The sequence below is a fragment of the Gekko japonicus genome, unplaced genomic scaffold, assembly GCF_001447785.1.
Source record: "Gekko japonicus isolate JY-2015 unplaced genomic scaffold, Gekko_japonicus_V1.1 scaffold1295, whole genome shotgun sequence".
Taxonomy (NCBI): domain Eukaryota; kingdom Metazoa; phylum Chordata; class Lepidosauria; order Squamata; family Gekkonidae; genus Gekko; species Gekko japonicus.
The window spans coordinates 379,668-395,070 of record NW_015168688.1 but is presented as its reverse complement, the minus strand read 5'-3'; the positions used below and the strand labels follow the sequence as shown (position 1 = coordinate 395,070).

The 15,403-nt window shown below is 41.7% G+C and overlaps 1 protein-coding gene across 1 annotated transcript in view; it reads left to right on the top strand.

Annotated features, from left to right (window-relative positions):
- The window catches only part of EIF2S3 (eukaryotic translation initiation factor 2 subunit gamma), a 22,966-nt gene extending 10,843 nt beyond the window's left edge, over nt 1-12,123 (top strand). The window contains exons 7-12 of the mRNA XM_015415445.1: nt 266-400; nt 7,513-7,607; nt 8,214-8,358; nt 8,716-8,885; nt 9,008-9,180; nt 11,607-12,123. Coding sequence (XP_015270931.1) covers nt 266-400; nt 7,513-7,607; nt 8,214-8,358; nt 8,716-8,885; nt 9,008-9,180; nt 11,607-11,670 — 782 coding nt within the window. The 3' untranslated portion in view covers nt 11,671-12,123. The remainder of the gene's footprint in view (nt 1-265; nt 401-7,512; nt 7,608-8,213; nt 8,359-8,715; nt 8,886-9,007; nt 9,181-11,606) is intronic.
- Nucleotides 12,124-15,403: the final 3,280 nt, after the last annotated feature.

Below are 15,403 nucleotides of genomic sequence, written 5' to 3'. Positions count from 1 at the left end.
TCCCCCCCCCCCCCCGATGGAATAGTCTTGGTTTACAAACTCGAAACTGTATGGGCTATTAATTAATACATATAACCACCGAATACAAACATAAACATATAAGTGCAGAGAAGCCAGCATTTCTGTTTGAGAAGAGGGGGGAGAAACCTCCTGTAATAGTTGTGCCTTATTTCATTATTTACAAAACAATGTAGAGATTGTACTTTGCTTTCTACTTGTCACGTGTGGTGATTAGTAATTTAAAACGTTATTTTGACAATTATAGGTACTGTTGCAGAAGGAGCTCCAATTATTCCAATTTCAGCACAGCTAAAATACAACATAGAAGTTGTTTGTGAATACATAGTGAAGAAAATTCCAGTGCCCTTAAGAGACTTCACATCAGAACCAAGGCTTATTGGTATGTCAACCGCTATCTGTTTGCATGTAGAATTAAATCCCCTGGCCAACATATCAGTATTTGGATAAATGATATGCTTAGAATAAAATAAATAATTGGAGTAGTATTGAAAAGGTGGCATTTTTATTGATTACAAATGTAATTATTATGCTGCCTTTCCACCCAGTCAGGGTCCACAAAGTGGCAAACATAAAAACACTTAAACGATTGAAAATACAATTAAGAATATATAGTTCAATTAAAAACATATGAACAAATACTTGGAAGAAAGGCCAAAAACCATTATTGGGAGTATGCTCAATGAAAATAAAGTCTTCGCTTACTAGCAAAAGACACAGGGATACTGATGACTCTGACCGGGGAGGGAGTTCTAAAGTTTTGGTGCTACGATGGAGAAGGCCCTTTCTCAAGTTGCCACCCATCTAACCTCAGATGGCAGGGTCAACCAAAGCAGGGCCTCTCAGGATGACGAGTGAAGGGGTGTATTGTATGGGAGAAGGCAGTCCTTAAGGTATCTTGGTCTTTAAATCAAGGCTTTAAAGGTCAATACCAGCACCTTGAATTGATCCCAGAAGCAAACTGGAAGCTAATGTTGGTGGAACAAGACTGTAATGATATGGTCTCTACGACCCATTCCAGCCAACACTCTGGCTGAAGCATTCTGTACCAACTATAGCTCCAGGGCAGCCCAACGTAGAGCACATTGTAGTAATCTAACCTATTTAGGGTATACAGGGATAGGGAAGGGAAAGGAAACAAGAGTAATAAGACTTCTGCATATAAATCTTCTCTACTTATTTCACATTACAAAAGGATAGACTGAAATTTTAAAAGTTCATAAATGCTTCTTCATATTATATTATCTAATAATTTAATCTAGATGTTACCAAGAAGTACACCACAGTGGCAAGATCTTTTCTGCCCAGCAAGGGCTGCAGCTGGCTCACCAGCCAAAGCTAGTGAAAGGCTCATCTGGCCACCATCGCCACCTCCTTACCCAAGAGGTAGGGCTGGTCCAAGAGCACCCCCAAGCTACAAACCTGATCCTTTAGGGGGAGTTCACTCCCATCCAGAACAGTTGATAACTCATTTTCCAGGTCAGACCTTATCCCACCAGTAGCACCTCTGTTTTGTGGGGATTAAGTTTCAGTTTATTAGACCTCATCCAGTGTTCCCTCTAAGCTGAGTTAGTGTAGGCTAGCTCAGTTTTTTAGCCTCCAGCTCACACATTTTTGTAGTTCAGGAAGGATGGCTTCAGAGCAAACTAATTCATGCAGTAGCCAAATCGCTTGCTCACAAAGTAGAATTTTTGCTCACAGGACTCCACAGCTTAGAGGGAGCATTGCCCTCATCCATTCCAAAGCTGTCCCCAGGCACATGTTCACAGTTTCCACCGCCTCCCTGGATCTGCTGGTAGTGCCAGTTGGAGCTGTTGTGCAGTAGCTCAGCTCAGATCTCCAGATGATTTCTCTCAGTAGCTTTACATAGATGTTGAAAAGCACAGGGGACAAGATGGAGCCTCGAGGAACCCCAAAGACCAAGGGGCAGAGCAGCAGTCCTTCAGCACCACGTTCTGAAACCTACCTTCAAGGTAGAAGAGGAGGAGATTGGATTGGAGTATAAATCCAATCTCTTCTTCTACCCGAAGGAGTCTCAGAGCGGCTTACAATCTCCTTTCCCTTCCTCTCCCAACAACAGACGCCCTGTCAGGTAGGTGAGGCTGAGAGAGTTCATTCGAGGACTGCCCTTTTGAGAACAGCTCTGAAAGAATTTATGACTGACCTAAGGTCTCACACGAACAGCTGCATGTGGAGGAGTGGGGGATCAAACCCAGTTCTCCCAGATTAGAATCCACACTCTTAACCACTATACCAAACTGGCTCTTGTTTGGACTGGACTGGAACCACTGCAAACAGTGCCTCCCATTGCTAAAAGGCAATCCAGAAGGAAACAATGATCAGTGGTATCAAAAGCTGCTGAGAGGTCCAGGAGAATTAATAGAGTTGCACTTGCCCCACCATCTCCCAGTGCATGTCATCCACCATGGTGACCAAATCCATTTTAGTCCTATACCCAGGTCTGAAACCAGACTGGAATGGATCTAAACAGTCGGTTTAATTCAGGAATCTCTGAAGTTGGCCAGCCACTGCTTGTTCAATCACTTGCCTCAAGAATAGTACGTTTGAGACCGAGTGGTAGTTATTCAACTCTCCTGGGTCCAGAGTAGGTTTCTTGAGGAGTAGACGCACCACTGCCTCCTGTCTCCTGGACTCAGTCCGCCAGCCCCCTTTGCAGATTTAAGTAACCAGAATGAGCAAGTCATACAACAAGTGGTAGGTCTCAAATTTCTGAGAATCCTGTCCACATCCTCAGACTGCATGCTGAAAGGTATTCCACATAATTGGACAAATAGCACCCTGGGACCATCCAATCCTGCATTACCCTGTAGCATAATTTTAGAATAAAATTCACCTGACTGTCTTGGATGGCTAAAGAATTTGATCAAACTCTGTGCTATTTCATCTTCTTTCATACAAACGAAATTGTCATTCTGTTTCATGATCATTCCTAATTAGCATTTAATACAATGTCTGTTTAGACAAGACTTTCTGCTTTGGAGTTTTATGTAAGGTCTTGCTGGTTAGTTCATAATAGTGCAACTTTGCTTTTGCATATACCATACTTCCAGTATGAACACAAGGATGCTTATGGGAAGCAGATCCCACTGATTGCTGCAGGAACAATCTCTGAGCTTAGGCTTGGTTTTACAATGGGTTACAAACTGTGTTCTGTCTGTCTTTAAAATGCATCTTTTTCATATAGCAGATTACTAAATTTTGAAGAACTAATTCAAAGAGTTATTTAAGCTCACACAAGGGGCTTTTGCTAACCCAGCGAAAACTCTTCTGTGCAGTCCCACAGGCCAGCCACCAGAGGCTCTCTTCCAGTTAGATCTGGTATTTTTAACACTCCAAGGGGAGCCCCTCCCCTGCAGAGCATATTGGAGGCTGTCTTCCCTCCCATATACTCACATGCTCTGCAGGGAGGGACTCCCCTTTCCCTCAGTCCTTTCTTCACTGCCACGTTGTAAGGACATGATCTTTCCAGGTTTGGGTTTGTTTGTTTTTTCTCAACATTCTTGGAATTTTTTTCTCTTATCCTTAAGATGTCACAGAAGGCTTTATTTTAAAAAATGTACCAAGTGTGGTACAAAGATGACTCACTCGGATGAGCATCTTCTTTGCCTTTTCTGCCTGGGTGAGGCCCATAATACATCCATGTGTAAAATTTGCCTCCAGGTCACCCCAAAGGCCTGCTCAGACCAAGCTGTGTATTTGAAGGCAAGTTTGTGGAAGAAAGCGCTTCATGCTCTTAATAGCCTGGCAATTAAGTCATATGCCCCAGCTGAGCACACTCAGTCCTTATCTTCTAAGTCTCCAGCCAGGACTGACCAACTCGTGAGCCCACCATTGAGCACCTCGGCTCCGTTGGTTGCAGGGTCAGAACCAAAGTGTCAGACCCAATCACTGATCCATTTGGCTGAACACCGTGCATCGGAATTGCCACCCAGAAAAGCCCGGTCCAAGACTAAACATAAAGAAAATCAAAGATGCCATCAAAACTGGCTAGTTCATCGGTTTCAACTACAACCCATTCAGTTCCAAAAGAACGGAGAGATGTCTGTCTTTCATGAACACCTTCTCTACATGCTTCCTCTCCTGTGCAGTCATTTTCAGAAGGAGAGAGAGAACCCGGCCAAGGTGCACTTGCGATGCCAGCTGCAAGTCAGTGGTCAGAACCACCTTCCGTAGCTCCGTGGCAAAGATCCATGCCCCCACCTCCTTGGCAGGGCTACACGTATTACTTTCCTTCTCTCCATCCACAAGAGTGTGATGAATGGCAGTAACATAGAGCACAGCCAGAGCTGAGACTTATGGCTTCTCGGAATTGAGAGTCTACAGACCTTCCACTTTGGTTCCCTCCCACGGTGCCTTCTCATCCCCTGGTGGGGAATTTGGACTCTGAAGAGGAACAGGCCAGGAGGAGCCTCCCCATTGGACCTGGGTCAATTGATCTGCCATCAGACCAGTCCCCTGACAACATGGTGGGGGATCCCGATTTGATATCGCCTAATGAAGATCTAAGGCTCTATACAGAGCAAATTATGCGAATGGCAAAATCTTTGGAAACCAAGGTGACCTCCAGCAATTTGAGACCTCATGATAAGATCTTAGGCAAACCGTACTCAGAGTCACCAGGTGTAATCGCCTTCCCAATCCTAGAGGGCATAGATAACATCTCGAAGGCACTCTGACAAAAATCAGCTAGCATGCTGGCCACATCCAAAAAGGTCAAAAATGTATATAGAGTACAGCAGAAAAGTTATACCTAATCATCCAGCAGCCTCATCTCTCATAGTTGAAGAGATGCAAGCTAAACAGCATACCAGTACACACTCCTCTCCAGCAGATAGAGAGGGATGCAAGTTTGACGCTGCAAGTAGAAAAGTTTGTTCCTCTGCTGCACTCAGCCTACGTATTGCCAACTATAGTGCAATTATGGGGGGATATCAGTTGTTCCTCTGGGGAAAGATGGCTGCATACATAGAGCTCCTACTTGAAGACAAGAAGCCCTTGGCTAAACTCCTGGAAGCGAAGGCCCTGCATCTATCCAAATAACAAATTACATGCTGCTGACTTTTCTTCCAAGGCCATTGCTTCTGCATTAGTATTGAGACGTGTGGCTAAGACATGTGAGGATCCTCCCTTTGAAGGAACCATACTGTTTGCATCTTCAACTGAGTATTTACTATCCCAGATTTAAAAAAAAACAACCCACAAGCAAACAGCTTGTTCATTTAGCATCACAGCAGAATTGGCCACTCCATACAGACCTTGGCAGATGTACAGATTTCACCAGGTGCAGTCACCATATTCTAGGCACTTGCAGCAGCTTTTTTGTTCAGCAGAGTATCTTGCACAGCAACCCTTTTCAGGTTCTATGTCACAGGGCAGGCACAGGTCTAACTGTAGTTCCAGACACCTAGGCCAGCAGCAACAACCTCCACCTAAGGCAGGGGTGTCAAACATGCGGTCCGTGGGCTGTATCAGGCTCTCAGAGGGCCTCAATCCGGCCTGCAAGTCCCTGGCTGTTTACTGCTTCCTTTTCTAGTTCTGCTGCTGTTGCCATGTCACAGTTTGCTTTACCAGTCTCTCTCAATCACACAGGATAGATAGGCAAGCCTCTCCTGTGCGAATGAGAGAGACTGGCTCCTCCCCCTCCTGCTCCCAGGGGAGAAAGGGAACAGCCAGAGCTTGCTTCCTGACCAGGCTGCAGGAGATAAAGGGAAGCCTTTCTTGCCTTCCATTGGCTGAGGCTCCTCCCGAGAGGGAATGAGGGAGAGCTTGCTTTGCTGGTCTGCCTCAATCACACGGGAGAAATACCAAGCACCTTTAAGACCAACAAAGTTTTGTTCAATTTATGAGCTTTTGTGTGCCTTGCTACAAAGTTTGTGTGTTTTGTTGAGCTCTTTATGCCAGGGCTTTCCTGGGTGCATCTGGGTTCCCTCCCTCTTTTCATGCCTGTAGACCCTCCATGAAGAGATCTTATATGAGTAAATGGGGTCATATTTCAACCTGGGCCAGGACAGGGGGAGTCCCTGCAGAAACTTGTCCTTTTGTCCTTGTGTTTGACTATCTCGTGACTCTTTTTAAAGAATCTGGCTTAGCAGCCTCATCCCTGAAAGTGCATTTAGCAGCTATATCCGTTTACCACATGAAGATGCAGGACAAGACACTTTTTCCCCACCCGGTGTTTAAGAGCTCTTTGAAGGGGTTTTTAATTTGTTTCCACCCCTAACACCAATAGTATCCCAGTGGTCCTCTCCCAACTCGTTAGCGCCCTTTGAATTGCTTGGCTCATGCAGCTCGTGACTCTTGTCCTCCAAGCTTTTGTTTTTGGTAGCAATTACCTCAGTCAAGAGATTGGTGGATTGGTGGCCTTAAGGGCTGACCATCTGTTTATTAAGTTTCAGACAAGTCATGTAGTACTTAGACCTAGTTTACATTTTTACCCAAGATGGTCTGTAGTTTCCAACTTGCACAAGACGTTGTTCTTCCAGTGTTTTTTCCCTTCCCTGCTTCAGAAGCAGAAAAGACACTGTGTTCATTAGACATTAAGAGATCTTTACTGTTTTACTTGGAACAAAGGGTTTCCAGCAGTTCCCATGTTTATTTTTGTGCTATTCTGGTAGCTCAAAGGGGAAGCCAGCCTCAGCACAGACCATTTCAAGGTGGATATTCTCAGCAGTACTAGACTGCACAAGCTAGTCTGCCATGTCCCCTGGAACTTCGAGCACATTCCACACGGGCACTGGCAGCATTCTGGAGAGGCATTCTGTTGGAGGACATCTGAAGAGCAGCTGATCTGATCTAATTTATTACAGTAAGAGCAGCTACGTGGTCATCTTTGGACACTTTCATCAAGCATTATGCCGTGGATGTGCATGCAAGAATGGATTCAGCGGTTGGTAGAACCATTCTACACTCCCTGTTCAACACTCACTCCACTTCCAAGGTAAGGAGCTCTATAGTCTCCCAGTGTGGGACTGCACAGAAGATTGAAGATGAAAACAGTGTTGTCCTTACCTATAACTGTTGTTCATTGAGGTGTCTTCTGTGCAGGCACACATTCCCTTCCTCCCTCCTACCTTGTTGTGGGCTCAAGGGATGCTTTTTCTTTCATTCGTGAAACTCTTGGTAGCTCAGTTGAACTGAGGGAAAGGGGGGACTTCTCCCTGCAGAACACATGAGTGTTTGGGCTGGAAGATAGCCTCCAATATGCTCTACAGGAGAGGGGCTCCCCTCAGTGTGTTAAAAATACCAGATCTAGCTGGAAGAGACCTCCGGTGGCTGGCCTCTGCAATCGCTGTCCCAATGTGTGCCTGCACAGAAGACACTTCTATGAACAACAGTTACAGGTAAGTGCAACACCGTTGACTTGTATGAGATTATCAGTTATGTTACATCATTTAAAGTTCAGTATAGATAAAATCACAGCAGGACATATCTATGCACTTTGCATCTGTGCCTGATGAAGTGTGTCCTTCTCAGTTATTAGATCTTTTGATGTCAACAAGCCTGGATGTGAAGTTGATGACCTGAAGGGGGGCGTAGCTGGTGGTAGTATTCTAAAAGGTGTATTAAAGGTAACGTCTGTTTCTTTCTAGTGCTGCCTTCCAAGATACTACTGATTATAATGACGAAAAGGATAGGCAGGACATTTTTTAACAAATTGTATTCTGCTGATACATTGTTCTTACAATGTTGTTGAAAAGCAGTGAAACTGGACACTTGAGTATTTTTCAACAGCCGTAACCTTGCATTGTGTATGTGGGTATCTTCTGTCTCTTTACAGTGTCTGATTAGGCAATGCTAAACAAGATTGAGGTACAAAAGACAAACTGGCTGATGTTAATAGTTACATGTAGCTGTATAATACAAGCTTGTACAACTGGATTTTCAGGGATCATTATAGAAACCTGCCCATATCTTTTTTTAATACAAGAGCCTAAAAATGTTTAAATCAAACAAGATTAACTTCATAAGTATAAAGCTTGATACAGATATGAAGTAGCTGTTCAGTTTGTTTCTGAATGGTGAACTAGAACTTTACCAATGTGCAACATTATCACTATCTACCAAAAATATCTTGGCTCTACACTGCTATTTTCAAGTTAATATCAACTAATTTTTTTGTACTATTGGTGGCATAGTCTATAAACAGAAGTCATATCTTTTTCTTTTATTGATAGGTAGGCCAGGAGCTTGAAGTGAGACCCGGAATTGTCTCAAAGGACAGTGAAGGAAAACTTATGTGCAAGCCCATCTTTTCCAAAATTGTATCACTTTTTGCAGAACACAATGATCTGCAATATGCTGTACCAGGAGGCCTTATTGGTATGTTTATGTATGTTAGATTTATGCCCTGACTATCTAGATTTTTGTAGCTCAAAGAGGTTGGGCTGACCATTTTCTACCACCGAAGGTTTTTAAATCAACTCTGCCCCCCCCCCCCTTATTCCCTGGAGGGATCTCTGTTCCCTAGGATTAGCATTTTGGAGAGTTTAGTGGACTGCTGTGGGAAGGGAAGAGGCAGCTCCTTTTAATTGTTCAGCTTCCAGCCTTACTATTTAATTAGGATGGATGGAGGGCTATGAAAATTTAGATGGTGACGCTTGAGAGAATCCAAAGTATATACTGCAAACTTCGAGAACAAATAAATAACTGAAGTACTCAAATGAATTTTGTTGTTAGGTGTTGGTACCAAGATCGATCCAACTTTGTGTCGAGCTGATAGAATGGTGGGACAAGTTCTTGGTGCAGTTGGAGCACTCCCTGAAATATTTACAGAGCTTGAAATCTCCTACTTCTTGCTTAGGCGACTATTAGGTGTCCGTACAGAAGGAGACAAGAAAGCTGCAAAGGTTAGCCAGTCACTTTTTTGTGTGTTAAAATGGTGAAGAACAGTTAAAGTTCTTGTGATCTTTTGTATTTCAAAGAGATGATTTGTGTTGTTTACTTTGAAATTCTTTGCCACTTATTTCAGGTGCAAAAGCTATCGAAGAATGAAGTCCTAATGGTAAACATAGGGTCGCTGTCTACTGGGGGACGGGTCAGTGCAGTGAAGGCTGACCTGGGTAAAATAGTTCTAACAAACCCTGTATGCACAGAAGTAGGAGAAAAAATTGCCCTTAGTCGAAGAGTTGAGAAACACTGGCGGTAAGTTTCCTTGATGTAAAGTGGCAGTTATCGTAGTAGAAATTTTGGCAGTTATTGTAGTAGAAATTTTAATGTTGTATCTTACATACTTTTAAAATATAGGCCTCAAAATATAGCACAAAAATGACAATATTTTAAGGTGTTTAAACAAGTGCATGGTTTGAAATGGGGAAGCACTTATAGGCAATAAACTATGTGCTTACAAATTCAGCACTGACAATCTAAATAGGCTGTGTACTTCAAGATTTACTACTTTCCATGAGTCTCATTCTTTAGAGACCAAATGAGAAAGCAGAAGGATTTTTTGGGAGAGTGTTCTGAAGCTACATCATAATCAAGTACTTTTCCTAAGCCCATCCCTAACTTTTCCCTAAATATTTTTTCACGTACCCACCCCATTCTCTAAAACCTATACTCTTAAGACGAGAATTAGGTAGTGTAGAAGCAGAGAGGAATGTAACATCAACAGGCATTGTAGCAGTTTTCATACTGCTTATAGTGCCAGAGATTCAGCTGTCAAGTGCCAGTAACGTTTGGCTGTTGCTGTTAACAGTCTGTTTCCATGCAAATGGTTGCAGGACCCCGTCTTGTAAATACTGTTAATAGCAACAACCAAAAGTTATTGGCGCAAGATAGAGGAATCTCTGGCACTTTAAGCAAAATGCTACTTGCTACAATTCCATCTATTGCCCTTATTATGCTGGCTGTGCCCCCCCTCCCAAGTATGGTCTCTGCCATGCTGGGCTGCCCAAACTTCAGAGAGGCTGCAATGTCAATAGGCAGGAATTACCTGTTTAACATTGCCCAAATTTGTGTGAACATAGTTTTAAAAGCGGTTGGAAACTACTGTTGCAGACTTGCCCATTTGTGGAACCTCAATAGTTAGGACTAAGGACACTCTGGCAAGCTCTGTAGGTTGATTACCTAAGTGTGCTGAAAGCCATTGACCCACTAAAAGGAGAAATGTTCACTTGTGAACATGTTCTAAGGCAATGAAATAAGTGAGGCCTTAGGCAACCATGTCTGTTTTATTAAGGCAAGAAATGGCAGAAAAATGTGCAAGCGTGGTCAAACATAATTAGGCATGCTTAAAAGCATAAAATCCCTTTGTCCCGAGATACAACATTTTTGGTCCATATTCTAAGAGAAAAATAACATAGCCTTGAATCATCTGTTCTCAGGCAAGTCCTTTTGTTTCAGTCTCAAAAAACACATAAAGTTCAGATTCTCAGCTCAGTGCCTTCCAGGAAGGGATGCAAAACCAGTTTTGATAAGTAGGCTTGGTTCCTTGTGCAGATGTATAAGTCTGGGTCACCGATATTGTTTTCACTGAAATGGTCACAAAGCCGAAAAAAGCTGACATTAGAAAATTCTGGTAGAGGCCCATCCACCACACTGCAACAACTAAATTCTGTTTTATATCCTAAAAACAATACATAAAATACTAAATGAAAACATTACATAAAATACTAAATGAAATTTCAAATACTGATGCAAAAATATAATTGTGTGAGAGAAGTTTCAGTTAAGTGCTCTTGTTCTGATAAGGACAAAAACGGTAATGATTCTGTACATAGAAATCATCATAAAGGCTTCTGTTTATCCCATATGCTCAGGAAGGGAAGCTGGCAAAGAGAAGATCAAACAGTAGAAGGGATTAGTTAGATACTACTTTTCCCTGCTTCCTCTTACTTCTCCACTTAGACACTGCAGCTAATTAGATCCAGAAAGAAATACCAGTTGGTTTCTGTGATTGAACAGAAAATAAGCAGAGCCAGCCACTGCCGCACATGTGCATTACCCCTTTTCTGCCATGTTCTCATCTCCACATTCAGAAGTGATCGTAGCTAAGATAAGGGGGACTTCTCATCTTTTGGCATATATGTTTTTGAAAATGGCATTTGGGGATTGTAGAGGGGTGTCTAAGGTGTAATCCAAACTCCAAGCACTTTTCATGAGTAATCATCATTCACTCGGACCCAAGAACAATGAATGGTATTCCATGTGCAAGTGGTTTTTCCAGGCCCCTTCCCAATGCAGCCTTTGTGCCTCTTTGAAAATTTGTCTCAAGAGTGGGTTTCTAAGGCAGGATTCAAGGTTGCATGAAGGGCTGTAGCCTGGAAATGTATTCATCAACTCCCCTTGCAGATGTACTTTCTGCTTGGGCATGAGATGTTTGGATTCCAGTCAATATGAACAATGTTAAATCCTGCTTAGATGAACTTTATCACTTTTGAGTCCAAAAAGGTAATAAAATATAAGATGGAATTGATATGCTCACTTCAAGTAGTGTTCATGTAGTAATATCTATTTCTTGTCTTATTCATAAACCAACTAAGCACTTAATATTTTTCTACAAAACGTTAGAACTTTGATTCTAGTGCTTTTAAAATGGTTCTTTAATTATAAACTGTTCTGTTTTGCAGTTTAATTGGCTGGGGACAGATTAGAAGAGGAGTGACAATCAAGCCCACAGTGGATGATGACTGAATAACCAATGAAGCCCTTCATTTTGTGAAAGATGAAGTGCGCAGCTCCATAAATCTGGGATGAATTTTCAGTGTGGCATTTGTTGCGCAATACCTACATTACACTGAAAATCTATCCCCATTAAAACTCTGTTCAGTATCTGCAATAAAACTAAACAAATTGGCAAATGGGTTTAATTATCCACATTTTAGCAAAACTAAACTTCTCATGTTTAATTTATGTATGAGGCTCTGTTTGGGGGCTGGCTTATCTAATTTTAAACAATGTAACAGAATACCCCACTATCTGTTTTGAAATAAAATTGCTTATTTTTTCCATTTAATTCTTACAAGTACTTGAGTGACACAAAGCTGACAGGATTGTTGAACCAGTGAAAGAATTTAAAAAGGAAAAAAAATAAACGCTCCTTGGAAGATCAATCCCTTTTTCTTGCCCTATACCTTGTTTTGTTTAGCTTTCAGCACACTTTCTTTCTGTAAATCATGGATTATCTTTACACTGACTACAGTTGCTCAATGAAACTGATTTTACATGTAATGTCTAAAACCTAAAGAACATGAAATCTGTAATGAAACTCCTCATGGTGCACACTACATAACACACTTACACAAGTTGTCTAATCATCATTGTGATTTAAATTGCTAATCCTGCTGGTTTATCTGCTCAGATAGGTGTCTGCACTTGGACATGTTCTATCAAAATCAGAGTGCCATGGAAATAGATTACCACTTTTCATGTCATTCAGCTTTGCAATCTGATTCACATTATAAAGCAGACAGAGCCCCTAAAATAGACTATTGTGGTTTTTCATCTAACAGCACATGGCTCCAGTGTGAGCAGGGCACAGGGCAAAGAAGAATTAATTTAATTATAAAGTAACAGCTGTTTTTCTGTTCTGTATGGGCTACTGTATGAGCAAGGAGTTCTCGATTGAATTGTAAGGTAAATCTCAAGTAACAAGGCAGTTCCATCAGCACCCTAAAATGCTGCATGAGATAAACAAGCTCTGCAGCAGAAGAGGGAAATCTGTGACAATCACACTCTTCTGCTGTTCATATAATTTAAAACAGATATGGCTGCCCGAGAATAGCTTGGATAGTAAGGTAAATCACTAGTAACAGAAGGCAGTTCCATCAGCACCCTAAATTTCTGTACTGGTTGGGGGGGTCCCCTATGAGATAATCCTACATCCCCTTTATTCAAAACCAATATGGCCACTAGAGTTTCTGGAGTCTCTGCTCTCTTCCCCCCCCCCCGAAAAATCTAGAAAGTAACCATCCTTAGGAAAAAAAATCAGAGTGGAATTTACTGAATATTTGTACTTCATGTTCTGTTAGTCACCACTTTAGAAATATCTTAATTTTAGTGTGCTTTGTGGTTGAGAACATGCTTAAAAAATTGGGTGATGGCTGAGAGTTGTCATCAGGTTTTTTTAAGGTAGCAAGATACTTTAATGTGTTACACTTGCTGTGTCTGAGTGCTATTAAAAGTTTTTAGGTACTTTGGCATCCACAACAAAATACCAATCTGGTAATCTATTTCAGGAGTAAAATGTCTAGACCCTGGGACAAGAAAGAATATGTGTACCACTAATTGATCTTAAAATTTGTGGTAAGAATTAGTACCCTTACATAGCATGGTTATCTATGTTAGGGCTGGGAAGTCTAATCAAGGTGGCAAATGGGACACTAAAGATTTAAGGCCAAAAGTTTAATCTTGATGCCTTTCTGAATGGGGAGTGACCAACCCAACCACTGGTCTCAAAATTTATTGCCATTGCTCAGTGACCTTATAAATAGCCCATTTACTAATAAATAAATAAATACTATAACAGCCTTTTCCTCAATACCTGATTTTCAAAACAGTAAGTTTGACAAAGAAACACTGTCCTTCAGCAGGTGTTATAGACACTGTTTTGTCTACTGCTTTAAATTGATTTCCTTTAACACCTTTTTTTTCTTGAGGGTTTTATCCTACCTTTCCCAAAGGTTCCTAGTTGACTTTCTCTACAATTAACTGTTCAGTGAGAAAATCTGGAGCTGAAAAATTTAGAAGCCACACAAAGAAGAGTTCTCATATCCTTCTTGATGGAACTATGTGCCTGAACCTCCAGCATGCAATATTACAGAAGTGTTGCTGAGTGCAAGCTAAAAATGAGAAAATGATTAGGGGAGTCCTTATCGCATTTACAGCATCCCAGCATAACCTAGGGTTTTTTTTTTCTCCCTTGGTTTAGGTGCTAATATAATCAGAACCAAGTATGGTTTCATCACATATGTGGTGTTATGGAAGAAAAAAAATTGTGGGTGGTGAGCTCCCCTTCACGCTAGTAATTCTTGCATTGCCACATCACTCCTTGTTGCCTTAAACTGCCCTCTCTACCATCCCTATTACTCTGGGCCTAGTCTACTCTTAAGACCAATAAAATAAGATAAAATACAGCCTGGACAAACAAGAATCTCTGTTTAATATGTACTCTTGACTGTATAATGCCTGACAATGAACATTTGAAGCTTTATTTTATATGTAATCTGATATAGGGTACTTTCACTTGCTGTCATTTCCAGCTAGAATTTGCAATCAAGGATAGGCATTTGCCTTATTCTAATCTAAGTTACTGCAGAGTTAGTCATTTTTATTGGAAGAGGAGGATGCTTTTCCTCTTGCCTGATTCTTACCCTAGATAACCCTGTTGTTTTCACAGGTAGATAATCTTTGGACCTGGATGGCTCAGGCTAACACACTCTCTGAACCTAAACAAGGTCAGCCCTTGTTAGTTTTTGGATGGGAGACCTCCAAGGAATTCTCTGTTCATCTCTTGCCTTGAAATCCCTATGGGGTTACCAATAGCCAGCTGCGACTTGATGTCTCTTTACTTACCTAGTGATTAAAGTTTTGGAAAATAGCCCCATTTTTAAGCATTTTCGTAAGCATGAATAAAGACGGGTGCCAATGCCATGTCCTTTCCCCCCTCCAAAACAGTAGTTCTTTGGTAGTGATGGTAGGTAGGTGTATGTATACCTCTGTATTTAACACACATGGCATTCTGAACTACTCACCTGGCTGACTCCCAAACCCAGGCTTAGTCTGTGCTCCCTCCACACCTGATAAGGCTGCTGCTTACTTTGTCCTTGAAGCTGAGCTATCTAAGCTTGTGACTTGTTCCTACCAATGAAACTGGGGCAGCCTCCTAGGGGCCTGTACTGACAGGTTGAGTGCTGCTTTGCTGGTTGTCCTGAGGCTTTTCTTATCAGAACCAAGCTTGTGTGATTTCTGGTATCTACCTTAGTATCAAGCCCACACTCAACCTGTCTAGAATTAGGACAGACAGTCATGTTTTTTCCCTTCTATAAGATATAGTTTCTCAATCAGGGATGGCCACTAGGATGAATCTAATCCCTGTGACAATTCTAACTCCTGACATCCTACCCATTTTAATAAAGTTATGGAAAACTGCTCATAAGGAAATAAGAAATGCTGTAATTTCAAAAAACATTTTTATGTAACCCTGTTCTCAAGCGCATGTTCCCCATCTAGGGAGCCCTTACTGCTAGCTAGCAGCAGCTTTATAATTAGCCTCCAACTTGTGAGATGGACCGTTTGCAGCATAGTACATTTCCAGCCCCCTGCTCTGAAGAAATCCAGAGGAAGGAAGAATGCTATATATAAATAGTTAAGTAACAGCTCCAGAAAACTTAAGAACCAGGGGGTGAGAAACTAGAATCTGGGAGAC